Below are 27,845 nucleotides of genomic sequence, written 5' to 3' on the forward strand. Positions count from 1 at the left end.
ACACAACGTGTTGTGTCATCCTTTTGAATTATCGAGGAGTGTCTTTATATAAGTCGTTACTACATGATTTGTATTATGACTCCATGCAACATACCATAAACGTAAATTTTCTATGCTTTCCTTTTTTCTCAATTGTACTGAAACTTTTGATTGCTCTGAATGACATGATTGTTACATATTCATATACGTAAATCCCAATTTATTTTATAATAAAAGAAATAAGATGTTTTCTAAATTTATAAAAATTTGTTGCAAGCATTTTTTTAAAATGTAGCTATGATATATTTTCTTTTCTTTGTTTAGGAAGATATATTATGATGATTAAATTACATGAAACAATGATTTGATGTTTAGGGTTTAATAAATGCAAAAAAAAAAAAAAAAAAATAACCGGAATTCTAGAATCTTAAGCTTTCACTCACACATGTGAAAATAATCTAGGACTAGAGATTCTGCAAGATAAGTACAAATAATAATAATAATAATAATAAGTGATAACATGGCAAGATTCACATACGTGCCAATTTCTCGTTTCGTCTCCGAGGCTTCGAAGGTACATACATATTGTTGCATATATGTATACTGTTGAAACTCAATTGTTTCAACAATCGTAGTTGACAATAAATTGGGGTTTGGCAAGCGTTACGCACAATTTCATGCAGTTTTGTCCATAAGTTACACTTGATATGAAAAAATTAACAAATATATTTTTAGATTAAAATTTCTACCAGAAAAAAAAAAAGGTCGGTATTTTATTCTTAATATCGAAAACTGCACGAATTTTGCTGATTGTTCAATATTCCAAGAGTCATGATAACGAGATATCGCTTACATACCAAAACGCAGCGCGTTCAATACAAGGAATTCTTTTTTTTTTGTTCGCGTTACGCAACAGGAACCTGTTACTGCTGGTTTCGATGATAATTGTAAATAAAGCATAAATCGGCAAGTTTTGGTCGGAGAATCGAGATGATTTTCGCATCGCAACAATGTGGTGTTATTTTTTTCGGTGAATATTATGTACAAATGTATATATATATATATATATCTATTTATATGCATACGCTCTCATGTACATATGCACTGGTAAAAAAAAATGAAGCAAATGAAACCTGCCTGGAAAAATTGTAATTGACGTTATACAAAAAAAAAATGTAACTCATCAAGGCCAACAAGAAGTAAACGCTATCGACCAGTCATTAAATCATGTTAGCTATAATACTAGCAGGATCAAGACAGTTCGGATTCTGGCTACGCGAGAACTATGTATCTCAAGGAGAAAAACAAATAAAAACCTTATGATTCGAGTAATACTGGTTTAATGACCTGGGCCGTAAACATGGTCAGCGGCTTTGAGAGTGTAAATTCCAAGGACGTTCAATAATTGCCGGAATAGTGTGAAGGATAGGCAAACGAAGACGCTGGTGAAATTTTGCTCGGCAAATTCTAATTGGCCATTTGACATTCCGGAAATATTTCCTTCTGAAATTAATCATAAAATCGATTTTTAAAATGTGAAATTTTTATTAACAGCAATTTGAGATGTTAAAGTTTATTAGAAACGAAAGTTACGTTAAATGATATTGAGACAGAAAAAAGCGCACTGCCATGATCAATTATCTTTTTAATTAAGAAAATAATTTTTAAATATACGTGCAAATATTTATTAAAACTTTTTTTTTATTTAATCACTTGCAATTGGTCGTTCTAGAAGGTTTAAATTTTAAAAAGTACTTTTTGATTAATCGTTAATAATTTGTAAATATTATATAAATTGTATATATGTATATTTATATATGATAGGCCGCAGATTCGCGATATAATTCATCGCTATCGAACTGACGCGGATTTCCTGGTAGATGCCTTCTTATCGGCCTTCGTCAATATCTAGAAATATTACATATCAAAATAAAACATAATCGCTAAGTAATAAAACGTTGCAATAATGACGATAACGTTACAATAATTAATAACATATCGATAACGTTTTGCGACATGTCGCAATAATAAAACGTGAGATAAGCAGCGACAGCCTTAACAATTTTTTGGTCCCTTCTTTTTCGACAATATTGAGAAGAATTTCTTTTTTAAACAATTTCAAGATCTATTTTTACATAAATATCAATCTAAGACGATCTCTTAGACTGTCTCTGTCGTTGGTCAAAAAGTACGTCTCTAAGTAGACTCTTGGACCCTGAAATCCCGCTTTTTTCGTTTTTTATGTCATTTCCTTAGGTTCTTAAACGAGAGTCGATAGCTCGTGCGGGCTGTTGGTGGTAGCAGCACTGCTTAGATCGAGCGTAGCCGCCGGCAGGCCGGGGCTCACGCTGCCGCTGGTCTCGCGCGGCAAGTGCTGCGACCTGTTGAGCTTGCCGCCGCCGCCGCCGCCGTTGGGACTCGGCGGTGACCGGTCGCCGGGCGTCGTTGGTGGTGTGGCGGTAACGGCGGCAGCGGCGGCGGCAATCCCACCGCGATGCGCTAGGTGATTGTGCTGCGAACCGGCGTGCGGCGACGACAGCAATAACGGCGGCGACATGGAGGATACGTGTCGCTGCTGATGAGAATGATGCTGATGCGGATGGTTCTGGTAGGAATGAAGACCGCGGCCGAGCTGGGCCAGACTGACGGCCGAGTGGCCGCCGCCACCGATCTTCGATCCCGCGTGCAACGCCGGCCGCAACTGCAGTTGCTGGTGATGATGGTGATGGTGCTGCTGATGATGTTGCTGATGTTGCTGCGAGTGTCCCTGCTGGTGCGACTGCTGCTGCTGCTGACGCTGCAGCTGCGCCGCGACCTCGCACTGCTCGCGGGCGAACGCCTTCACCGCATTCGTCTTCTCCTACGAGTCGTACAAGGAAAGGGAATTATTATGAACGCTTCTTTTAACGCTGAGATTTATCTCGATGATCTGGAGCATTTCCGAAACCTAAGAGGCGCCTTCGTGAAATTATCATTTAAATGATTGCTTCGAATACGAGCTTTTACTTTTGTATTTTAATTTAAAAAAAATTTAATTTAAAATTTAATTTAATTTAATTTAATTTAAAAAAAAAAAGAAAAAAAAAAGAAGTTATCGATAGGTATATTAGAAGAACCTTTGGCCGGCGACGCTACGAGCAAAGCGAAAATTCCCTTTGCCGTGTGATTCACGCAGTGGCGAGGTGACGGCGAAATTTATCGCAATGGGAATCGCAGTTACACAAAATCCTCCGCTTAAACGCGCAATTACGTAAGGCGAGTCGGAGTATCGTGCCAGGGTCACACGAGCGACATTAGGCGGGCCGTCGGCACTTTTTCGCGAGGCAGGAACTCGACGGCGGACACGTCCGTCGCGTGCACGCACACACGCGCCGCGGCATCTCGCGTACAAATCCAGTTTGGAATCGAATTACACGGTAGAATGATCACCGACGTAAATAATAGCGTGATAATGACATCGACCGTTGCGGAATATGCTAATGAGGCGCGGCGGGGAAAGATTAAGGGCGACAGGGAGAGAGGAACTGGCGGCGGGGCGAGAGGAAGAGATGTGCGCGGACCGGTGTGTCGGTCGGTGAAATACGAGAAAATAAAGAAGCGGACTGGCTACGACGCGGAGATCCGCGTATCGTGACGATCGAAAAAATTTGCACGCCGTTAGGTCGCTGGACGAAAGAAGGGCGGAAGAAGGACCAAAAAAAAAAAGAAAAAAAAAAATATATGAATGCACTTTCAGGCGCACTCACTTTCTGCCATACGAAGACGTTGTGGACCATGGCGCACCCGCAGAAGACGATGCCGAGGCCGATGAAGACCGACGTGACGATCGCCGGTGTCGAGTGGAACTGGATGAACGTGTACAAGATCATACCTGCGGATCAAAATTTGTGAGATTAGCGCGACAACTTTTTCGAGGGAGCTCCGAAGATGTTCGGGGTCGCTCTTGTTACGTGGGTCCTGACGAGTGACTCTTCAAGTGACTCGTAGACGCCCACGTGAATCTCTCCGGATGCGGGAAGAAGAAGAGACGGCGTTCTTACCAGTTAAGAAGACAGGGATGCTAATGAAGAAACCTCCGACGGCGCACACGCGGCTGATGGACGATTTTTGCAGGTACTTGTTACTCCTGGAACAGACAAAAGCCGGCGGGCGGAGATGAGTTTCGCGGGTTCTTGATAATTGCCCGAGTTACAAAAACGCCGCGTTTTCAGTGTAATTACAATTCGCGGGAAAGCCATGAGTGCAATTCGGAAACCGGTCGAAATCTTGCACGTTGTTACAAAATTATATAAAACGTTTACAAGGCAAAAATAAATAAATAAATAAATGAAAAAGAGGTCTTTTTGCCATCACTCTTTATCGCGATATCTAAAAAAAGTCGCGTCGGAGGAGCGAGAGTGCCTCTGGAGTGTCTTGTCTCCAGAGATCGTAAGTCAAAATATTCCGCCGCTCGGCAAATATTGCGTAATATTGCGAAAGTGCAGCGATACGTTCTGCATAACGGTATACGTACTCTCCGAGCAGATAACCCGCATCTTCCCGTCGCTCGTACGTTCTCTGTCGCGCGCGAGTCGGCTCCGCGTTTAGGCACGTTCTGATCGGAAAAGAGCCAGGACGTGTCGAATGGATTTATGGTCTCGGCATTAATGTGGTGCCAGGAAGCGTTTTTCTAGCGCGGCCTAATCTCTCTCATGCGCCGCAGTTAGGCGCGCCCTCGTCGTAATCATTTTAGGTACTCCATAAATAAATCCGCTGGCCACAATGCCCCCCCTTGAGGCGTACGTGGCGATAAGGACTGTTACTTAAGGTCTTCTAACAGCTCCAGCTCGCTCTCGGATTGGAACCGAATTAGAATTACCGCGGAGCCGATAACGCCGCGGCCGCGCGCGAGGCTCAAATAAATCATCTGCCGAGAAGGGGGGCCGATAATTGAATAGAATCTTAACTTATCGCCTCGGCGGGTCTAATTTACGAGAAATTCAATCTCACCTCGAGAAGGATGATAGACAAGAGAAAAATATTGTGCCAAAAACCGGTTCGGCGGTTATTCATATAAATTCCTTGCAAGCCGAGGGACTGCCGAACGTCTCAACTTTTATTTGCTCCGCGCGAGCGTCCCGGTATGAAACGTGACGCAACCCTGGAGAAAGAAGATATCAAACGAGCAGGTAATTGAAATCGTCTTCGGCAAACGTTAATTATAGTTCCGGTAACTTATCGCGGCGCAACGCCGCCGCGGTAGCTTACTCTCGGAAATAAATTACCACCGTACCAGAAGCCGCGGAACAATGGTACTTCTAATCGCTTCGCATGACCCGCTCGTGTATCCAAAGAGATCGTTGACCTCGTAGGGCGGCAGCCACGGCTGCGTGGGAATTCCTCATTGCACCTTATAGATGACGCTTATTTAGTAGCGGCACGCAGACGAAGATTCGTGAGCTTCGCGGAGAAAACACGTTTTGGTACCGGGAAGGATGCTACGCCGACTGCCATTCGTCTTGCGGGTGCGTGAGAGAAATTATTAAAGCTGCGAAACACGCGCTAAAACGATGCGTTTTAATGGTAATTGCCATTGTTAATTGTCATTTACAGTTGATCACTTTGTTATCCTTGATAATCAGCCTATTCGCTACCGTGCTTCGTTATTTCTTATCTAATTTTATCATTTTTTATTATTATTATTTTTTTTATTACACTCTGATATTCGCCTGTGCCATATTTACTTGAAAATCCTTTTCTCTCTCTCGTTTTGTTTTTTCTCTCTGCTTTATTCATTGCCTGTAGCGTTTTACAAACTTTATTTCTCAGATCGCGAGTATCGTTTGCGCACCTTCACACTCGTCATTCGTGCCGCTCTTCTTTTCTCTCGCGCACGGTGAAATTATACAAGCCCGAGGTGAATAGGCGCGGAACGCTTTTGTTGGTCCATCCTTGGTGCCGTCGTTTGTCGTCGCGTTCGTGCATCTCTCGCCGGGTATGAATGAACGTGCGCCGAACCAAAGCAACGCGTCTTCCCGCTTAATGCGCGCGAGATGAACGGGGTTTTGTCGAGTGCCGATAGAGGCGAGTCATTCCGGAGCACGAAGAGTGACAAATCACGCGCCAACGGCTGCAGCTTTTACCCGTTATACACAAGTCGAGCGGATAAACGGAGACACTTTTCTCTTTCATCGAAACGACCGAGAAAGAGTACGGTAATATCTAGTAACACTGCGTAACGCTTCGTGCACTTTCCGCGACAGCCCGTGGCAAATATTTCTCAGACACGTCACGGCATTACTGGTCTGATTTTTTTTTTTTTTTTCTTTTAAAAGAGCGGGATATTTTGCGGAGCGGCATAAAAATCTGTTCGGTTAGTTTTAACTGAATTAGGGAGTTTAAAAGAAAAAAAAAAATAAATAAATAAAAAAGAGGAAGATGGTTAGAAATCGCGTTACAAAATAGCATAAGTCATTAGGGACTTTTCCACACCTGGCATTCATAAATTGAATGTCTAAGAGCTGCAATTTTCTACTTTGCAAAGGAAAAGACCGAGGCGTGCATATGCATTTTCGCGCGTGCTAACTGTTAAGTACCATTGTCGAGCACGACGATGAGCGCGCGGGATTATACATTCCGTCTACTTTTACATAATAGAAACCTTTCGCACGAAAGCAGTTTGTAACAGACGCCGCGACCGTTTGCTCGCACTGTATTCTCCGTATCGACCGCTACAATAATTATCCTAGGACATACAACAGTTAATTGAACATTATTAGGAAATCCTGTAACGGTCGGCGTGAAAAATAGAATTTTTTTTTTCCCATCTAGCTGTCGCGTGCGAAATGCGTTTTCTTTTACGAGGCTGTCAGAGCTCTTCTTCTTCTTCTTTAAACTTCCCGATGCCTGACCGCTATACATTGTGAATTTGTTTGATTAAATTCGAGAGGCACATTCAAGAAGATCAAGGCCAGCGGACGCGTGCGCCTCGATCCCAGTCGAGTCATTTCCACTTAACATATTTCATCAAGACTACGTTTCTTCGGCAATTAGCGCAACTTCCCGATACCAATCAATTACGCGCGATTATTTCCGGGAAACCAGAAACCGCTCGATGCGAGCGTATCGTCGGAAACATTGACCCCGACATTCACCGGTGGACCAAAATATCCGCGGATATTTATAAACCGGTGAGGTTTATTAATTAAGCGCGACCAGCGCGCGTGCTGCGACGCTTTTAATGACCGTGGGGAAAATTATGCGTCTCTACGCGCGCCTTATATTCATTACCGGGGCAGAACACCCGGAGAATGCCGTTCCGGAGCAAGAATCCCTTTGTGCGGCGATACTCTCGCGTGGTCGTTAGGGCACTGAACAGAATACTCTCCTATTGACAACAACAGCATACAAAGATCTAATTCCGACGACTGAATCTAATTTCGTGGACGTCGAACAAAATTTAGATGACCGTCGTACGTCAGTTTTTTAATTTTATTTATTTATTTATTATTTTTTTTTATGAATTCTAAATTGGAGTATAATAAAACTTTAATAGTTAAAGCAAACGACGTTGATTCAAACCAATAATTACTTTTCCTTCTCTTTTTTTTTTTTTAACACATTAAACTTATTCCTTACATTTATTTACCGGTATTTGTTCGACCGCCTCAACTAGCCCGAGTTCCTTTCTCAAGCGAGCAATGAAATAAACACGACGCGGATCTCATCCTGCGAAGTTATTCTCCGGAAACGCTCTTCTCGATTAGAGTTCTTGTAGCCCCCCGAGGAATAAATGCGTCGTGCCGAGCCCCGCGTCAGTCTAGTTTCTCGTGGAATCGGAGGCGAGCTCTTTCCCGTGGGACGATCATCTCTTCAAGTGAACCGTGCGCCACGCACACGCGTGCGCACGTATGCGCGACTGGGTGCGTGAAGAGGCGCGTGATCTGTTGCGAAACGGTTAAGCCCGTGGAACGTTCCTACGAACCCGGCACCCAATCGCGACGTCCCGTGCAACGACACCGTACACACGTGCACGCAAGCGTGTCGCGATCATCGAGCCCTTCCTCGTTGCCTTTATACGGTCCGCCGCGAACCATGTGACCGATCCGACGGTGCCGCGCCGGGGTTTTACAGCCGCCCCGGCACATTTCCGGTCTTCTTCACACGAAGAGTTATCAGAGGCTATATAACGCGCCCGTTACTTCAGTCACCGCGAGAGCAAGATGACATCGTGCCCGGATTTGCAGTACTGTAATTAGAGCGCGTTTCGTACACAACACGACGACGGGAATAATTCGCAGTACCGCAAAGTACGATTGCACGAAGCGTACCCTGAGCGACAGCATGCGAGCGCGTTTAAAGACGGGTTTCTTTTATTCCCCTCGCAACTGTGTCACACTCTTACCGTCGTTTCAAACACGCCGTAGCTTCAGAACTTTGAGCATCGTGAATCTCCCCGCCTTGAAATAAATCGCTCTCCTATTTATTTTATTCGATTACCATTCCGGGACTCTAAGCGGATCTCTCAAAGTCGTGGCGAATCATCGGCCGGTCACATCCGCATAGCTTCGCGGCATCGGCATTCGCTGCGGTCGCGCGGATGCGAGCGGTTACCGGATGATGGATCATACGCTGATCACACGGCTTCGCCGCGGATGATGGATCATACTCGCGCGCGCGCGCGCGTGTGCGCTTTACAATCCCGCGATCCTTCCTCTCCCTTCCGTTCCCACCGTCCTTCCTCCCTCGTCCCGTTCCCTTCGCGCCGCCTCACCTGCGGTCCTCCTGCTGACAGGTGTTCGTAATCCGTGTCGCGGTCGGGAAAAAAAAAAAAGAGAAAAAGATTGACCGAAGGCGTCTCAACGTGCCCCGCTGAATTTCCTATCTCCCCGCTGCCGGGCCGCCGATATCGGGCAGAAAGGACTTAACGATGGGAGCCCAGAGGCCCCACGAAATTGAGGGTGCCCTCGCTGCACCGTTCCCCACCGCAGCTTTGCGCGACAACCGTTACGGCCACCTCCGTGTTGCACCTGTTCGCATCTCCGGGCACCTCTCATCTCGTCGTACTCGGGCATTGTCAGCGCTACGACCCGCGACGAGTGACAGCGTGACCGATCGCTTGTCACCGTTGCTCGCCGATTCTCTCGTATTCCGTTCGTGGGCGAGGGGATCACCCTCGCCACGGCTGATCGATCGGTTTTTGAACGAGAAATATTACGCTGATCGATATCGTGGCGGCAACCGGACGCTTCTCTTCCCCCTCCTTCTTTGCGGTTATTACAATGAGATGCGTTAAAGAAAAAAAAAAAAAAAAGAAATATATATATCCGACTTATAGTAAAAAATTTTTTTAAGGAACATTATAAAACCCGTGCTTGAAATGACTGAATTAATGTAAGGAAGATGATTCATTAAAATGTAAGGCAGTTAAGATACTCAATTTCGCGACTGGGCTCTTTCCACCCGAGATTGCGTTGGGCCGCATTAATCAACCTGAGTGTACCAAAGGCACGCCACTTAGACGACGCTGACGGTGCGAATAATCGCTCCTCAATGCGCCGTGTTTTGCCAAGATATTGTGGGTAAACGGCACGCATCTCGCCGAGTGTTTGAACGCGAAATGTATATGCGCTCACCGGTATTTCGGAGAGGAAGGTTCCAAGAACCGCGAGAAGCCCTCGAAAGCCCGTTTCGAAGCCCGCGGGGGATCGAAATTGCGCGGTTTTGACATAATCCGGAGATCTCGATTGGGAATTAAAAGCCCGAGATCGTATTTCTCATTTTTGATGCCTTTCGCGTTTACATTTCCTACATTTCGCAAAAATACGATTATGTAAACAGGCCCTGGAGGAAAGTGAAGGGGACCAAAAAGAGTTTTTCAATCGCTCGCGTTTCGGTTCTCCCGGTATTACCCGGGTATCGTTGAGCGAGGTCGTAAGGCGACACTTCACGCACTACGGTTTAATAAATATGTCGGAGCCTCGGTCGTCCCGAGCTCGTTTCCTTCCACCCCGAGGTATAGAGGTAACACGCGGCTCCACCTCGCCGCCGAATTTATATATTTCGCCTCGTGCGTGCCTCTGAAGTCGGGAGGATTTCTTCCACGAGGAGCGCGGCCGGACGAGGCACGATAACACGGGACCCAGAGATCCGAGGGCGTGGAATGCCAAGTAGTAGGTACTTGAGAGGAGAGAGAGCCGAACAACGCTGGTGTCGGCTAACGTGCGCGCCGGAGACGGCTTATGTCGGAGACATAAGCTGACGGGACATAAGCCAGACACCGTCTGAGGGAATCGGACCGGGTTGTTTAATATATATATATACGTGCGTAAGGGGATGCTTTTGCCGGTGCAGATAAGATTTCCAGAACGAATCCGCGGCATCCAATTCGCGCACGTCGCGAAGAAGCGCGCAGATTCCCAGAAGTACCTGCCCTGTAACCCACCCATTTGTACGCAGATCTTCGAAGAGGTTTTTTTCGAGGTTGACGTAATTGCGTGATTAACGCGCGCGAAGGAAAAAAAAAAGAGAGAAAGAGATAAAAGAGGGCTGGCGATTCCAATTGTATAGACGATCTTAAAAACGAATTTTATTAGTCTTCGTTGAAAACTCGCTGACGTTATTCGCGGACAAAACCCGAGCAACAGTCTCTCCGCGTTATTTTATCTCTAGGTCATCGTTCTTATTCTGCATGCGAAGAAATTTCTGAGCACGCGATGAAAAAAGAAAATAATCGTATGACTCAAGTAAGGGCAATGAACATTACTAACGTCTTGTTTCTGAATTGGCATAAAATTTTTTTCAGCAGTTTCGTTAAAGTGACACGTTTATGTGGCGATTATTAATAATCGAATCTATTTTCTATTTTTCAAATTTGACAAATGTACGTTGGATTAAAATAAATGTGCTAGCCTAAGGTGAAGATTTATAATCATTACTTCTATTAACGCTAGCAGATTTAGCTCAGATAACAAACGTTAGCCTCGATCGAAGCGTATCGACTCCGGCTCTAATGTTACGACGGGAACATTTCATATTGATGTCTGGTTTGGTGTTTGCTCAGCGGCCACGGTCAGATTTCTTGCTTGGGTCTCACAGCCGAAGGCATTTACGCCGTGAATGACGAAAACCAAACTCGGAAACCACAGCTAATTCCGAGCGTTCGTTGATCAAAGCGGCGTACGTTAAATTTTTGTGACGTACAAAAAAAAAAAATTACGAACACGACGAAATTGAGATCGAAATAAAAATATGAATAAAATACTCGACAAATTTTTGGAGATTATAAATTAAGCTTTTCTTTTCAATCTTAATTTGTATTTGTTATAGTGAGATTAAATAAAAAAGTAAAAAAAAAAAAAAATTGTTTGTGTTCAGCTCGTGTCTTATTTATGAGTTTTTGTTCACCTATATTCGAGACGCGAGGCTGATTATTCTTTCACGAAGTATAGAGGCATAGAGGCAGGGCGCACGGCTATAAGGTTTCGTGATAACGCAAGACAAAAATAGCACGTGCTCTGATCGATCGTTGCACTTATCAGTTGGCACAGAACATTGTTTAAAAAGAAGCCGTTAACCCGTCACCTACATTCGGTTTATTATGCATACAAGCGTCGATACACCTTATCAGACTTCCGTTCGCGTCTTCTATCTGCCTGCCGCTTCACTAATAAAAAAAAATTAAAAGACTCAAAACTTAGAACTTTAACGTTTCACATTTTACATTGAAAAAAAAATCGACCAAAATACTTGGTAAAATTGTAGATTTAATTCAAATAACAATCACGATAAAACAAAATAGATAAAATAAAATAAAAATATTAATTTCTAAAATTAATAAAGTTTTCACATCGTTGATGATGAAGAAACTCAATTAAAACAGGTTCCATCTTCCTGGAATGAACTATTTATGTCTTTCTAAGTGCGTAAATTTTTTCGGAGAAGATCCCAATCGTTCAAGTTAGTTATCCGAGGAATTTCCGTCTTAACCGAGATTTCCTTTGAAACTTTTTAGGTTTTATAGCCGCCTTTGTGGCGTATAATCTCTCTTTAGATATATTCCAGAAGTGGAAATTGTAGGGAGTTCGAAAAAGTGGGAAAGACGAGGGTCAACGGCGATAAAAGAAGGCAACGGAAAAAGGAGCAACTGCCGTGTTGATAAAATACTTGAGACAATTCACAAATATTGGCTAACTCACCGCGGCATGCTAATTTAACGTATTTTCTCAAGCTCCTACGTTCGGCGCGAATTCAAGCTCAAGTTAAGAGCGCTCGGAAGAAAGAAAGAAATATTAATCGCGCTAGTGCAGTTGGAAAGTTTTAACAGTGTAAAGCGCGACGCCGGTGGACAGATACCGCGAGAGAAATAAGAGGAAGCTATCCCGCGCGTTCTTGCACTCTTTCAGTTTTTCTTATTCATTCTCAAGCCGGTCATTAACGGGCATCTACCTGTTCCGCCATTCTACCAACTCGGGATTTCCTCGTCCTTTTCCGCCGCGGCGAAATGAGCCCTACGCACTCTATTACGTATTCATTATATTTTTAATTATTCGCCCGCACAAATATTCTCAGAATTAAATTAACGAAGAAAGGACGAGCGAATATAATAATATTAAAATATATGAAAATAAAAAAGAAAAAAGAAAAAAAAAAAGAAAAATACAAAATTCTTTTGTGACAAATTGCTTCATTATGAATAAAAAAAAATGCTTTAAGAAAAAAATAATGTGCATTCTCGTCTGGCAGGTGTTGCTTTTATCGCACTTTTACATTGTTCTTTGCGAAATCTCTTATACCAGCAGCCTACAGTTATTCGAGCCCTACGTTATTACCCCGGGGAAAGAAGTCACGCTTCGGAAGAGATACAAGTGCGATCGCATCAGAGTCCCTTTAACGAGGATAATTTCGGGGTGGCGCGACGTCGCCGATCTACCAACGTTTGCGTTTCGCTCTGATTCTACTCGCGTGCAATTTCGTGCGGGCATACCACGCACACACCGCGCGAAGGTGAATTTTTGCGCCTCTCCCCGTGAGAAGGTACGCTCGTACGGTAAGACACTGATATATCTTGCCAGGGAGCGCCCGCCGGTACCCCCGCGCGTCGGATACGAGATCCACCCGTTGTATATTCGAGTGCGTACACGTATGGGGCACGCATGGATGACTGGGAACTCATTCCATCCCAGCGCGTGGGGACGTTCTTGATCGGCGACGTGAGATTGCACGGGGAGGAACACCCGCGAACGACCTTGATCCGCGCAAAATCCCTCGATCCCGCGGGAAGAATTCTTTCTAAACGCGGGACTGGGTATCCCCTGTTAGATTCCATTATGCGAGTCCCGTCGCTTCCCGTGTAATTACCGCGTCGCTATTCGTACGCGAGGTTCGCAGGCACTGGCGGAATAAAACTTTTTTTTGTTCGCTCGATGTTTCGTCTTTTTTCTTTTTTTTTCTGGACTTTTAATTAGTACTCCTGAAACGTTAGATTTGCTTGAACGGACGTCAAATCGTCGAACGCAAATGCGAGTAAAGTTTGTAACAATCGCGAATTGGAGGGACCTTGATCTTACAATTTACAATCCCTGAACTGTACGGTACAAGTGCGAACCGGTCTTTAAATGGTTTCGTAACGTCGAGCCGGGCTCAGAGGTCACGAAGAAGCGACGACGGGACGTTATTGCGCGCCGATCGTTCCGGATCGGTTGTTTGTCGTCGAATGCACAGGGAATATCGTCTTCTTGCCACGTTAATTAATTGCAGATCGCGGCCGACTGCGCGGAATCGCACGGGCCCCATTACAGCTTAAAAATAATTGAACTGGATTCCAACGTGTCAAGGCTGGCGCATCGGCCTCGCATCGGTCCTTTTCATGTCGTTCATTAGTCATCGCGCTGATCTCGCGATAAACTCGTCAACGGTTGGAGAATCTTTCGGAGCCTTATTAAGGTCTGTTTATTGCGCGATTGTAAAGATATTAAAATGCCGAGGTATCGATAACGGAGAAAGCGACAATACAAACGAACCTTTGAGATATACGAATACCAAAGGAAAAAAAAAATGCGACTTACCGGTGGCCCTGGTACGAGGTTTTCACGAGCTTCACCGCGAAGAGGAACTGTATAGCGCAGACCAACAGGCAGCAGAGGTTGAGGGACAGGGCGAGGGCACACAGCGCCAAGGTGACCTCATAGACGATCACGAACTCCTCCGGGCTGATAAGGCTGTTGGACGTGACCGTAAGAGGCGAGATCTTCAGCAGGAAGATGACTGACAGCAGGGCCAAAAGTAGGGAAACTAGGCACAGCAGTCCGAGGCTCGTCAGCATCTCCTTCACCCCGGCCTCGTCGCTCCGATGGAGATTTCTCGACAGGGACGAGGACCAAGACGTGTTGAGGGGTATCACGGTCGGGCCGCCGGCCACTTGGCCGGCCACGACGGGAAGCGCGGACGTGGCGGGCGCGGGTGACGGCGTGGCCTGGCTCGGCAATCGCGACAGCCTGGAAATATCGAAGCCGCCGTTCGCCTTCGGCCTGTCGTGATGCAGAACACCCGTTTGCGAAATCACGGTGTGGCCCAGCTGGCTCGCCGAGACGTTGTGATTGTTTCCGTTGCCGTTGCCGCCGCCGTTGGTGCCGTTGACACCGCCGACGGGGCTGACGCTGTTGACCGAGTGCTTGGAGGTCGACAGGATCGACACGTTCAGCGCGTGCGAATGATTCAGGCGTTGCGACAGATTGTTGACGCTCAGCTGGGAGTGGTTCAGCGGATGCCGGTGAGTCGACGACGGGGTCGTCGCCGACTGATGCGCATTCGACACCGCCGTCGGTCTCGCCACGGAGTCGTACACGTCGACACCGCGGTGCCCGGTGACACCGCCGCGCGTCCCGGCGCTTCCGGTGTAGTGATGGTGGTGAAGGTGCTGTTGTTGCTGCTGTTGCGCCTGCGGCTGAGACTGTGGCTGCTGTTGATCCTGATGCAGCGAGCTGTTTTGCAAGTGATGATGGTGGTGCCCGCCGTGCAACGAGCCCGAGCTCGTCTGGTAGTCATTGTGATGATGCCTGGAGCCCGTTGACGACGGCTGCCCCGTCAGTATATGCTTCAGCATTACTCGACACGCTGGTGTCACGCGACGTGAGGCTTCTTCCCTTTTCTCCTGACAAGGTAATCCTCACATGGCGACCCCGTGACGGAACAGAGTACTGAATCGCACCGAGTCCACCGTGTCATAGCACGTAGGTGTTAACTTCGACCTTCCTCAGACTAGATACGTCACATCGGAGGACGTCGCTTCTTCCTTCATCACGCTGAGCGTCAAAACTAATCGTCCGTCGAGCTTCCAAGTCGCATATCACTTAACACAAAGCACGCAGCACATTAAGTTCAATTCTCTTCAATCTAGATTCTACGAGTTACGTGCTCACTCCTCTCTTCTCTCACTCTGCACGAATGTTTCATAGGAAAAACTTTTCTCCAAACTACGCGAAGATCGATCACGAACTAGCTACCACGCGGTTTCAACCTCCAAAGTTTCACACACACTAGATCCTCGTAGTAAAATAAATTACTCTTTAAGTTTATCCGGCCCGTTTCATTATAAATATATAAAAGCACGTCGTTTAGAGCCGCGGTTTAGCCAGAAGTGACTCACGCTCGTCTCTCGCGTTCGTTTCTTGCGAATCAGTCTCTTAAAACTAGAATCATGAATTGAATCAAAGTTCCGGTCGAGCGCTACGTTCCCGGGCTCAGCGAGTTGCTGCACACCAGTTGCTCCACCATGGCGACGGCCTTTACCAGGCGACGGCGATTCTCTCACGTATCGGGTTCACTGCGTGGAGTTGTGCGACAACGGGCGGCAAAACGGGTTCGCTAGGGGCATGATCGGGGGTCGATCCACGAAGGACCTTTCTTCTACAACTCTCCTCGGTTCTTTCCTTATCAACGGCAACGCGATCGGGCGCGTTAAGGCGGCTGCAAGCACGGCTTTCCACCACCGTCTTCGTCTCGTCGGGCACGCACAAGCTCGTCAGCCGGCATGGCTTCCGAGATGGTGCCGGCGGTGTCTCTGGAACAGGTAGGAGAAAATAATTAATGGACCGACTGCTCACTCTCCGCTGTCGGTCGGAATAGTCCCGCCGTAAAAATAAAAAAAAAAAAATAAAAAGGAGAGGAAAAAAAAAATAGACACGAGGTATAATCTATCTAGCGCGGTGGAACGAGCGTCTCTTTTTCTCTTTCTTTCTCTCTCTCTCTTTTCCCCACTTCGAATCTCCGCGGGCCGAAATATGCCAGTGGTCATACGCGGTGAGCTCTGTGTCGAACGGGATGGAATTTGAGGTATTTCGTAGCTCCAATGAGGAAGTAAATACACGGTGTGCTCAGACGGTGGCCAGATTAAAAGCGCCGACCGAATGGAGCGAGCGGGATTGTTGTACATTACAGAAGCGAAGAGTAAAGTAGGTAAACCACATCGCTCAAACGCGAACGAGAGGAGAATGGTCTGCGTTTTAACAGACCACAGGCCGGACGCATCGTGACAGAGCGGCTTTAAAGCGCGGCCGTCTCTACTAACACAGAATGTGATGTAAAAAAAAAAAAAAGTTCTGGAATCGAAATTATCATCGTGGTTTTTGCCGGCGTCCGCCGATCAAACCGTAAAAGCTCCTCTCGAACCTCTCCACGATTTTTGACGCACTGCTTAAAATACGTCGAAGTATCTACGTATATTTATATCTTGATAATAAAAAAAAACTACACTATAAAAATTTTGCGTGTTTCGTACGCAAATCTTAAAAAAAAGAAACCAAAAAAATAAATTAAAAAAAAAAAAACAGGCTTGATGCACGAAGAAAATTTGATATTAGTTTAAGTATTGTGGCAGACAACGGCTGGCCATGATATTTAATCTTACGATTCCATGACGGTCCGCAACTACCGTGGCACTACGATAATTCTTAGTGCATTTAAAATGTACGTTTTTCGTGCGACCGGTCCATATTACCGCGGAATCTGGGAGTCCTGGGGACGCAGCGTAATTAGATGATCACACGCGGTGGTGCGCGTAACACTTAACGGGCAGACGATGACCTTTAACGGCGCACACGGAAAAGTCTCGGTATGTGGTCGAGAGGCAGACACTTATCTGATCGCGAGGAATCCGAAGACAAATTGCCGGTAATCGAGATAAGCGAGCCGCCAGGGAAAACTGATCAATCCCGACCGGCGGCGGGCGGCCGGTCGCGAGGGACAATCGCGTCGATACTTCATTTACCGCGTGCTCGCGTTATTATCACTTTCTACAACCAACCGACGCGGAGGGAAAGAGGAAAGGTTCGTTGTTCATACATTTCCTCTCACTCGGCACGAGCGGGTCACGCGAGCTCGTCCCCTCGCTTACCTAACGGCATGCGCGCAACCATCCACGGTGCAATCGCAATTAGAAACTCTCCCGCGGATTCTGGGAAAGAATTTTCTTAATTAGAATGCCCGAAAAAAAAAGAAAAAAATTAAAATAAATATAAAAATATTGAACTCGAGGAAATGATTCTTAAAGTCGTTGGCATATCAAAGATAATAAAATGCAAATAGTTCCGACAGATTTGTTCAGTAAATAGTTTATTTGGATTTAAATTGATACTTTCACGTAACTTAAGAGTTTTCTATTGTCGAAATGTTTATTTAAAATGTTTAATTGATACGTTACGTTAAAGTAATTATTATAGTTTTCTTTTTGCGCCCTGATGCATATCAAATGAATTAGAGGAAATGGAGGGGAGGGGGACTGTTAGCGCGATGGCAAAAATGACTTTATTGTCTTGTCAACCGATTCTATGTGCAGCGATTAAATGGTCGGTATGTATACTTTATTGAACATGCCATTACTGAGAACCACGAAGGGACTGTCATTCCGGATCGATGAACTCGATTATAACGCGGCACCGCAACGCCTACATGTCGCATTGGAAAACATGTTTATAGGTGATTTTTATTTCTCGCTTCGGGAATAAAACAAGATATTTATGCCCTGCGTCACGCCTTTCTCCGAGCGACTCCGAAATTTGTCCTCGCGGTGGCAGGTTTGGGCAACGGAGCTAGTTTCCGAAACGAGTAAAAAGAGATGATCTCGGTTCGCTCGCCTTCCGTGGTCTTTTCGTATCGTTATCTCCATCTTCCGTTTTCCATTTCGCTTGGAAATTGCGTTTCGGTCGTTCGCACCAAAAGATCGACGCTATTTTCCAATCGAGCTGCTTTTACGCGCGCTAAACTGTGTGCATTACGAAAACCGTTTTGAACCTATCGTATTATACCTTATTCCGCATCGCCGTATTTTACGACACTTCGTAAAAATAGAAGAAAGCGCTAATCGGCACAGGTTCAGATCGTTACCGAAGAGGATAAATACACAAAATCAAAGCTACGTCGTTATCGCGGTTTTAAGCGCGAGCGTAAAGCAATTAAAGTTTCCCCCGTGTTCAATTTAACGGTTTCTCCTGCATTTAACGCAAAAAAAAAAAAAATTTAAAGACCTCTCGAGTAAAATTGTGGCGTGAAGTTATTCCCCGGCGAACTTTCCACCGCGTTATCTTCCAGTAATCTACTCGAGGGCTTTTCTCGCCTCGTTCCAACTTGAATGCACGTGACAATCGGTCGTTTTGCTTTCTTCGGCCGCTGCTCAGTCTACAGAACGCGATAGGCTGCATTCGACTCGCGAGAGAAATATCTCCGTCCGTACCGTATACGAAATCGACATTCGTCGTTCATGAACCAATTACACGTTAAATGTGATCCTACGTGCATCTCGTCGTCACGGTACCCTGAGTCCTTATCGAAGGAAATCTTTGTGGCGTAACATGATTCGATCCCGCAAATTCTTCCCTTTTCCCTCCTCCCCTCCCCCCCTTCTGTCTTTCTTTCTCTCTCTTTATACACTTTTATCCCTTGCCGCTGCACGATACATCGGATCGCGTGCTACGATCCAGAACCGCAAGATCGGCTATCGTGGGCCTCGGGCACCTCTCTCTGTCTTTCCCTCTCTCTTTTCGTTGTCAATAGTCAGGCTTGACTCATAGAAACGGGTTCCGCTCGCATTCCGGACGTCCAGCCTGCCGTTCGCGGCAGAAAGCGCATCGCCGCATCGATATCCGCGCACGTGATAAGCGGGATGCGGCGACTCTCGGGAATCGATCGCGGTACCGAATTTTGATAACACTTTTTCTTTATCACGACATTAGATTTTCACTTAAAACTTTCTTTTTTTTTTTTTTTTTTCGACGTTATAACTCTCGCGACCTCGAAGCTGACCTGCCTCTGATTTTTATTTAATTAATCGCTACTCCACGATTTTTGTTTCTAACTTTTGTCACGTAACCTTTTTCGTCAAGAATATACCTACGATTTTACGTTCTGAATAGCCGCCGCGTTGATCGACGTGTTCCTTTATTTGGTAAATTGATTACTCGTCCGTCGCGCAAGTATCGATGGGTAGGTTGGAAATAATCGGTAAAGACATCCGTCGTTCGCGATTGTAAAGTGAAAACAGCGCGCGGGCTTGAGCCGCTTGGTTCGCTAGACCAATGCACGATGTATTTAAGTTCGCCGACTCGTGCGTCTCTCGCGTTTATTTGCGGCCGCGTGATTTGCATGGAAACAGAGAGACGCACGGGCCCGAGGAAGTTGCTTATTAACGGTAACCAGGATGTTATCGGCACGATGCCATTGACATCATTATCGTCATTCCCATCGTTTCGCTCGGCGGGATTCTTCGGCCGGAATGGACGACGTTCGCTTAGCACTGATTACTCGCGAGTTCATTATTCCCCACCGATTACGAACGCCTTTCAATTTCCAATCGAATTATTCTGGAACGTATTGCAGCCAATTTGTGTCGAATGTCATTTTATGCACTCGACGGAAAAAAAAAACATCGATGAAAGTTTGTTAAAAACTCAACGGAAATTCGCGTGGCAATTTAAAGAAACAAGAAAAAATATATATACAGTAATGTAAAAATACATTTCACGGTACGGGTTTCTCGAAGAAATAGGAATTGAAGAACTTTGCATTTTGCCTGTTCCGTTTGCAGATATTGTTTCAGCGCTCACCGCCCGCGGTCAGCGAAATTATGAGATTACGTGCTCGTGTGAGGTTTCCCCCGGCTACGATACCGAAGTCCTATGTGCACGTTCTTATCCAATTTCACGACTTCGTCGTCTTCCACCGCGCCAGCCCGCGGCTTCGCGTTCCTTCTTTTTATTTCCCGTCGGAGTTCGCGGCCGACGACCGGCTCTCCTGACGTCCCTCCTATCGCATCCGGTGATCGATATTCCCGCGATTAATAGATCCCTCATAGGAACGTATGCTTCTGTTCTAACATACATTCGAATGAAAGCGCTGCTTTAATTGCGCCGCAACTTCATCAGCGCTTGCAAAATATAATTTTTTAATTTTCCATTATCAATCAATAAGCCGAACAATTTTAACATTGGTTCAAATTATCTCAAGTTATTTAAGAATAATATTAAATTATTTTAATTATTTACAAGGTCTTGTCTGACTCAGTAAAAAAAAAATTTTAAAAAAATTTGTGTTAAAAATTTGCGCGAGATCAACGAAGTTGCGGTAATGATCTAGCTTAAACCTCGGTGCATTCCCCGGAAGACCGTCACCGTGACGATACAACGTAATGTATGTGGCGACGACTAATATTTCCGATTGAAGAACCGATGGAATCTGGGCCTTTATACTATACAGGCTTCTTCCAGAGCACCTAATGACCGTGTATCTCGTGTGAGCCAAGTGCTTGAGTCACCGGCGCGCAAGGGGACACCATAAATACGCTCGTAACGTCGTTGTCGAAATTTATTTTCGTTGTCCTTAAGGGCGGATGGCCGAACCTGTCGGTGTACTATCACGAGCAAAGAAGACCCTTCTCTAAAAACCGCAGGCATCGGGGGGGGAAAACCTTCGGGAGTATATAAAGGACGTGGAAAGAAAGTGTCTCCCGGGGCGGCCACTCGATACCGATCTCGTCGTTTATCAGCCTCCAACGAAGATGGAATTGCGGCACAGTGCGTGTTTGCATTATACGCGCCGCGAGATCCGGCCGGTCGCACGCTGCGCGCGTCGTGCAAAAACAAACGTGTTTCAAGCCGCGGTCGGAAACGCTCGATTTAGCGCAACGCGATTTAACATTATCGCGCAGCATCACGGATGAATTGCGGCGTGGAAGGAGCAACACTCGGAGCATTTCCGTTTTCGCGTAACGGACGGTCGGCGCAAATAGCCGGCAAGGGAGAAAGAGGACAGCGGGATAAAAAGAGAGAGAGAAAGAAAGAGATGGAAAAGAGAGGAGAAGATCATCCAGTGCGGATAGATCCGCGGCAAGGTCAATGATTTTCCGACCGCGGACCGATGAACTTGCGCCGGCGTACGTACGTACGTACTATGTGCACCGAGGTCCAAGCGTGGAGTCGAGCCCCGACATGGCGACGAGAGGGCAAGAAAAAGAGAAGGAGAAAAAGGAAGAGCGAGAGAGAGAGAGAGAGAGAGAGAGAGAGAGAGAAGAAGAAGAAGAAAGATAGAGAGAGAAAGAAGAGGAGAAGGCAAGGTCGTTGCTTAGATAACAGTTGCAAGGTACAGTTGGCTCGCATGCCTGCAACGTCGAGACGAAGAGAACGAAGGGATGCAAGGAGAAAAAGGGGCGGCCGAAGGGATCGACGTGGCGAACGCGAGGGAACGAAAAAGGAACGACAGGAGGGTGGGAAAGAGGGAAGAAGAAAGAGAGAGAAAGAGAGGGAGAGACGCCGTGTGTCCCGCGCCGGTAAAGGAAGAGAAGAGCGTTCGAATAACGAGCGAAACGGGGCCGTGTAAAGGGACGGGCGGGTGAGAGGGAGATGCGGAGCGATCAGGAAGGGGGTTATGCTATCGGCGTGATATCTTTTCCTTTTTTCTTCCGTCGAGCCGCCGCTACGGTTAGAGGAACGATGCGAGAGCGCAGTGATGTAAGAGAGATGTACCTATATATACCGAGAGCGGCCCTTCTTCCTCCTTCCTTCTCCGCCGCGCACGACCGTAGGGTCCGACCTCTTCCCTTGACGCCGCACGTTTGCCCCCTCCCTTTTCCTCGCTTACCGTGCGCGTTCTCGTACCCTTCCGCGCTCGTACTCTTCGCTCTTCCCGTCCCGAACCGACCTGGGGCCCTATACATACGCGCCCGGGCCCACTGAATTTAACGTGGCAGGTGCCTGCTGAATGGACGCGGCTAGGCCGTCGCAACGGGCCCTTTTTCTCCTCTCGCCCGCTTCCCTCTCCTTATTTCATCCCGATGGCGCGTCTCTTTGCTCTGCTTGACTCTCTCTGTCTTCTCCGTTCACGGCTCCTCTCGATCTTCCTCGCATCTCTCTCTCTCTTTCCTCTGCCGCGACTCTGGCGGATGACCAGCGATCGCTCCCGCTTGCATTGTGGCGCAGAAGGAACGCTCGACGAGCGCTCTCAATCATTTAATAGAGAGTCACTTTGCGTTGACAAGATCCTCGGTTTCTCTCCCGTCATCTCTTCCTTCCTCGTTTTATTTCTTTTTTTTTTTTCTTTTATTCTTCGCCGCCCCGGCCGATGCCGGGTGTCCACGAACGGTTTTGCTAAATCTCGCCGCCGCTTCGCGGAATCGCGTGCGCGAAGCGAGGATGAGCGGATCCGAGATCGCTGTTACCTGCCGGTCGGGTCGGCATTGCTCTCTCGAGAAAACAGGTGGAGAGGTAGGCAGGTAGGCAGGCCGGCCCGGGACCCTGATAGACTACGCGGTGGCTCGCGAACGAACGGCATGTCATTCCGCGAGGCGCGGGGAAGGAGGGAGCGAGGTGGAAACCGTCGAGGAATTTGGACGTGCACGAGGTAGCTATCTCGGGACGCGTAAAAACCGGCCTTCATTAGACGGAAATTAGCGTATCTCTCGCGCGCCGCGCCGTCCTCATCCTTCCTCATCCCGCGATCTCGAAAGGAGCGAACTCGCCGAAGATGTACGGCGGCTTGAAAATCCCGCCAGACCGTTCCTTTAATCATTAATAAATCTCTTCAGCGACTTCCTAACGGAACGGACGATCGCGAGACAAACGCCGCGGTGGAGAGTAAAGGACTTGGATAAATCTTCCCCCTCCGTGATTTCCGGAGAAAATACAGATGATAAGCGAACTGTTAGCGTCGGTTTAGTGTTAGCGGTCTATTCCGTCTTCGAGCTCTCGCAGAGCGGCTTGCGCATCCGTTTTCAAACGAGACTCTTCGGCAGATGAGAAGGCACGAGCGACGGGGAAGGGCGCCTTCGCCGCGGGACCGGGCAAAGGTAAGAGAGTGCAGCGAAGAATTGTGAGAAAGGGGAGAAAATTGCAAAACGACATACCGTGCGACCGCACACGCCGGGAGGATAATTCCACCGCGCGGGACTGAAAGCCGCGCGCAGTTTGGCTGCACGCCAGCGTTTAAAATGTGTTACAACACAAACGTCTCGGTCAGAGTCGTTAAAAAAAAAAAAAAAAAAAAAAAAAAGAAAACGAGAAAAAGCGACGGGAAGGTCCGCGGTTAAATCTAATTGCGCACGGCGGACAAAAACTGTCGACACGCGGAATGAATCCCGAGTACCCGAGAAGAAGCGAGTTGTTTCTTATCGAAATCTCAAGGATGTTGCGCGAGGTTCCCGCTGCGCGCGACTATGCCGGGGCCGCAACTTTTGCGCAAAGTCCGCGTTTATCTATTTTTATCGTCGGTTTATATTATTAAGTACATCCTTCCGCCGAAACGGCTCGTAATCCTCGGCTTTCGCGCGCGATTCTCGTCCCGCGCGGTGCACGCGATCCCGGGCCGCGAAGTGTGTTAATACGCGATTTACACGGGAAGATAGAATTATTGGTGCCGTCGGTGCCGAGGTAGAGACGAGGGAACGGGCCGTTGCGGTTATCGCGTGAATACGACGCCACACGCTGCCACTTTGCGGGGAAAATCTCGCGGAGACTTGACGCGTGATCCGCGAGACCGAGGAGAAAAGAAGGTGAACGTTGAAGCTTGAAACGGAAGCGCGTCGTCTCGTATTCCTCGAGGATGAGAAGTAAAGAAAAAAGAAAAAAAAAAAAGAAAAAAAAAAAAACCGCAAATCGGATCGCGACAGAACTCGGCGTTGGTTGGGCCTTTCCTTCTCCCTGTTTCTCGCGGGATACGATCGCCGACTGATCGACGAGCTTAGGACAAAAGTATCGGGTTGCTGTACCACACACTCACGAGGGATCATCTTCGTGACATGCCTGAAACTTAATTTGCTGGCCACATGTTTATAAATTCGTGGCGTAAGATCCGAGATACGGACGGGCGCGGTTAAATATCACAGGGAGGGAAAAGAAAGCGACTTGACGTTTTATTCTAAGAATCTCGTTGGAATCTCTTCCGAGCACTGACGTCCAAAATATTCATTTGTATATCAAACGCTAGGTGTACGACAAAACGTCTCTTTCAAAACGTAAGCGTTTTCAGATCGTAACCGACTACGGGCGGGAGAACGAGCGAAAGACGAGACGACGCTGTACTTCGAGAGGGACAGATATCCGTATCGAGGAAGGAGAAAAAGGTGCCTCGAGTGTCCTCGGGAGCGCATTCCTGTTGGTACGACACACCTGCCGCAAAAGCCTGCAGATTGCGTCTGTTATCGCGATTAAACACGCGCGCGCGCGCATCATTGTCGGCGCGTGGAAAGTTAAATAATACCGCGTGCGCAGTTTTCGTTGCTACTTTTCGAGTCGGCGAGCGACGTTCGCGGCTCTCCGGTAAACGACAAATCCGTAAACCCGTCTCGTGCCTTCTTAATAATACGACCTTGGGGTCCCGCGAGCCTTCGCCGCGAACCTTCGTTCATCCTCTCTTCATCGGGACGTAGGCAGCGCGCTCGTCCGACTCTAAGACCCGGCGACTCGACCGGCGACAGCGTCTCGTCGAAACGAAAGTCATTTCCGCTTTCAAATTGAATCTGCGGCGTCGCGACGTCAAACGAATGGTCCCCGCTTGTCTAGTAACGATGGCAATAACGATGCGGGGAAGGAGAGGACACGTGGCGAAGACGCGCGGGTCGGTTCGATCGGCGAGAAATGGGTCGCGCAAGCACCGCGGTTCGGCGAAAACGACAGAAACGAGCGCGCGGAATCGCGCGATGGTGACGCAAGACACTAATCTCGTTCGTGACCTCATTACCGCGTCCTTTCTTCCCCCCGTTTCCTCATTTTCTAAATTACTGGCCGGGAGCACGCTATCTCGTGAACTTCGCCAGCCCGAGGTTCGTGAATCGCGAATTCTCCGCGCCTGCGAACCGAGAGTGAAGCCGATTAATCCCGCGATCAAGAGTCAAGCCCCGGCTTCTCCGAGTCGCGCGTAATTGAAAGAAATCGAGGAGTAATTCCGGAGATAATCCCGGAATAATTTCAGCCCGGTCTACGAGGGAACCGAGGGATTAAAAATTCTGCGACGACCGAATTTCGTTACGTCAAGGAAAAATCATTGTGTAAATGTTGATCCGACGAAGAATTAGGGCGTTGATAGGTAGTGCAGTCTATTTAATGCATATAGATACCGCGTGAATAATGGAATTACTAACCGCGTACCATTAATCGCGAAAATGACATCGGCACCGCGACGCGAGATATCGACCACCTGGTTTTTCGGAGCGGCATCGCGATCTAAAAACGTTCTCCAGAAATAAGGCGCTTTTAATTGTACTTCGATTCTGGGTCATTGGTTTAAGCGTGAAAATCAATTGGCGGCGAAAAAACCCGAAGCTTTCGATTTGAATTAAGAAATGGAAACGACTAGCGTGAAATAAGACTACGTTCAGCGGAACAAACCGCACCGCAATTTGATATAAAGATCATGACTCTAGACCGGCTTTTGGGCTAATAGGATTCTTAATCTTAACTGATTATAAAAGCATACACCAGTAAATATTATAGCATTATTACAAAAGTAGCATTTCTGCTAATCGCAGTACAGGGTTTTGGCTAAAAGAAAAAAAAAAAACGTTTTTCTAATAACGTTTCCAATCGATCGCAGAGTTACCTGCGACTTTTGCGAGCCGTGTCGCGGCCGGAGCACGCAGATTCCCCAAAAAATGCGAGCTATCTCCGGAATTCAGAGTCGAACGGCGAGGCACCGGGGTCACGGTGCTGGTTTCGCGTGCGAGCGTGCCACCGTCGGGCTTTCCCACATTCGAGGCGGCTCATTTTCGGCGCGGAACGTCCATTAATAAATTTCCCAACGAGAAGGTGTCGGCGAGCAAAAAAGAAACCCGAATCGGAGCGGGGCGCCTGACACGCGCCGACAAAACATCTTTCGTCATTCTCTCACGTTTCACGGGACGGTGTGTGACATTTCGGCTTGACAAATAAGACGTGATTGTGATTATACAGAGAGACAGAGATAGAAAGAAAGAAAAAGAGAGAAAAAAAAAGAATGGAAAAACGCGCGCGACGGACACTTAGACGGCGTTCGCGCTCGTGCATCTTCGCGGCACAGAAAGTCCTGAGCTCACCGAAATTATACCGGTTTCGGTATGCCGAGAGGAGAGGCTCGAGACACGCCGCGAGACGGAGAACGAAGCGCGAGAGAGAGGGAGAGAGAAAGAGATAGAGTGAGCAAACGAGCGAGCGAGCGAGCGAGCAAGCAAGCAAGCGCGAGACTTCCGCGCGTTCGAGGCTGCGCGGGTCTATTCGCGGCAATTTGGCGAAAGGAATCGAAAACGCGCGTTCCCGCGGGCAAGAAGAGATGGCGGGTGGCTTATAGGGTAAAGAGAGAAAGAGAGAAGCGCAGAGCGAAAGGGCTCCGTCCCTGGTAAGCGAAACCGGGCGGGCAGCTAACTCACCTCGTGCCACATTCCGCTGGGCTGTACTGCCGGCATTTCCGACGACGAAGCGATGAGGTTCACACAAATCCTGCCGCCACGTGAATCCTCCTCCGCGGCGAAGTTTGAAAGAAAGGTGACGAGACCTAATTATCTCCTGTCCGCTCCTTTTTCCTGCTGTGGCTGCTCTCGCTGCACTCGCGCACGTCGCTTTTCAAATTTTCGAACTCTCGCACACACACGGGAGAGAAAGAGAGCGCGCGGAAGACGCACGAAAACGAGGGGGCGGGGAACGCGCGCGTGGAGCGCGTGCACGCACGCACGTGAGGGGCACTGCACGAAACCGCCGACCGACCAGCCAGCCAACCAACCAACCGACTAACCAGCCAGCTAGCCAACGGGGCTGCTGCCCGCATACCGGCCGCACACACGCGCAGGCTCGGCAACGGGTTTCTCACGGGGCGAAAACGTCAACCGACACTCGGCGGCTCGAGGAGCGGCAGCTGCTGCTGGAATCCTCGTAGCCGGTAGGCAACACGTACGTCTCACGCGCGCTAAGACCAACTCTAGCAGTCCGGCCGAGCGATCAGGGCGTACTGACTCATGGCTCATGCCTCGGGCCTCTGGCCCGTTGCCGTTCGCGCGCTCCTTCACGGCGCTAGGGCCGTGCCGCGGTAAATACAAACGGGGATTATAATTCCGCAGCGTAATAAAAAATAAAATAATCGTCTTTCGTTTTTTTTTTTTTTAACTAGTTGGTTTTACACGCTCAGCTTAAAAGTTTTCAGTCTCGATTCTAGAGCCCGTTCTTTGTTCCTGTGAGAGAAAAAAAGAAAAAATAAATTTTGATTAACTAAGTTGATCGAAAATAAAACACTTTGTTAAAAAGTTAGACACGTAAATTTAAACTTTGATACGTTCAGTTCTTTTTGTAAATTGACAGCTTATACAAGGCGCGCGATAGCGGTCTCATCTCTAAATATGAATCAACCGTAACTTTATTTCGTAATATAATCGCTTTTTTTTTACA

At 47.4% G+C, this 27,845-nt stretch overlaps 1 protein-coding gene across 1 annotated transcript; it reads right to left on the bottom strand.

The window, feature by feature from the left end:
• Positions 1 to 781: 781 nt before the first annotated feature.
• On the bottom strand, positions 782 to 27,802 carry LOC139101459 (uncharacterized). Its single transcript, XM_070654653.1, has 5 exons — positions 26,837 to 27,802; positions 14,025 to 16,018; positions 4,020 to 4,105; positions 3,726 to 3,850; positions 782 to 2,839 (listed from the first exon to the last, which is right to left on the bottom strand). The coding sequence occupies exons 2-5, from the start codon at positions 15,059 to 15,061 to the stop codon at positions 2,240 to 2,242; spliced, it is 1,848 nt and encodes a 615-aa protein (XP_070510754.1). The 5' UTR covers positions 15,062 to 16,018; positions 26,837 to 27,802; the 3' UTR covers positions 782 to 2,239.
• Positions 27,803 to 27,845: the final 43 nt, after the last annotated feature.

The sequence above is a fragment of the Cardiocondyla obscurior genome, linkage group LG01 (genome assembly GCF_019399895.1).
Source record: "Cardiocondyla obscurior isolate alpha-2009 linkage group LG01, Cobs3.1, whole genome shotgun sequence".
Lineage (NCBI taxonomy): Eukaryota > Metazoa > Arthropoda > Insecta > Hymenoptera > Formicidae > Cardiocondyla > Cardiocondyla obscurior.

Coding starts and splice junctions, on each gene's coding strand:
- LOC139101459 (XM_070654653.1), bottom strand. CDS start 15,061: ATGCTGAAGCATATACTGACGGGGCAGCCGTCGTCAACGGGCTCCAGG. Junction 4,106..14,024: donor ACCTCGTACCAGGGCCACCG/GTAAGTCGCATT, acceptor TGTCTGTTCCAG/GAGTAACAAGTACCTGCAAA. Junction 3,851..4,019: donor CATCCCTGTCTTCTTAACTG/GTAAGAACGCCG, acceptor TTTGATCCGCAG/GTATGATCTTGTACACGTTC.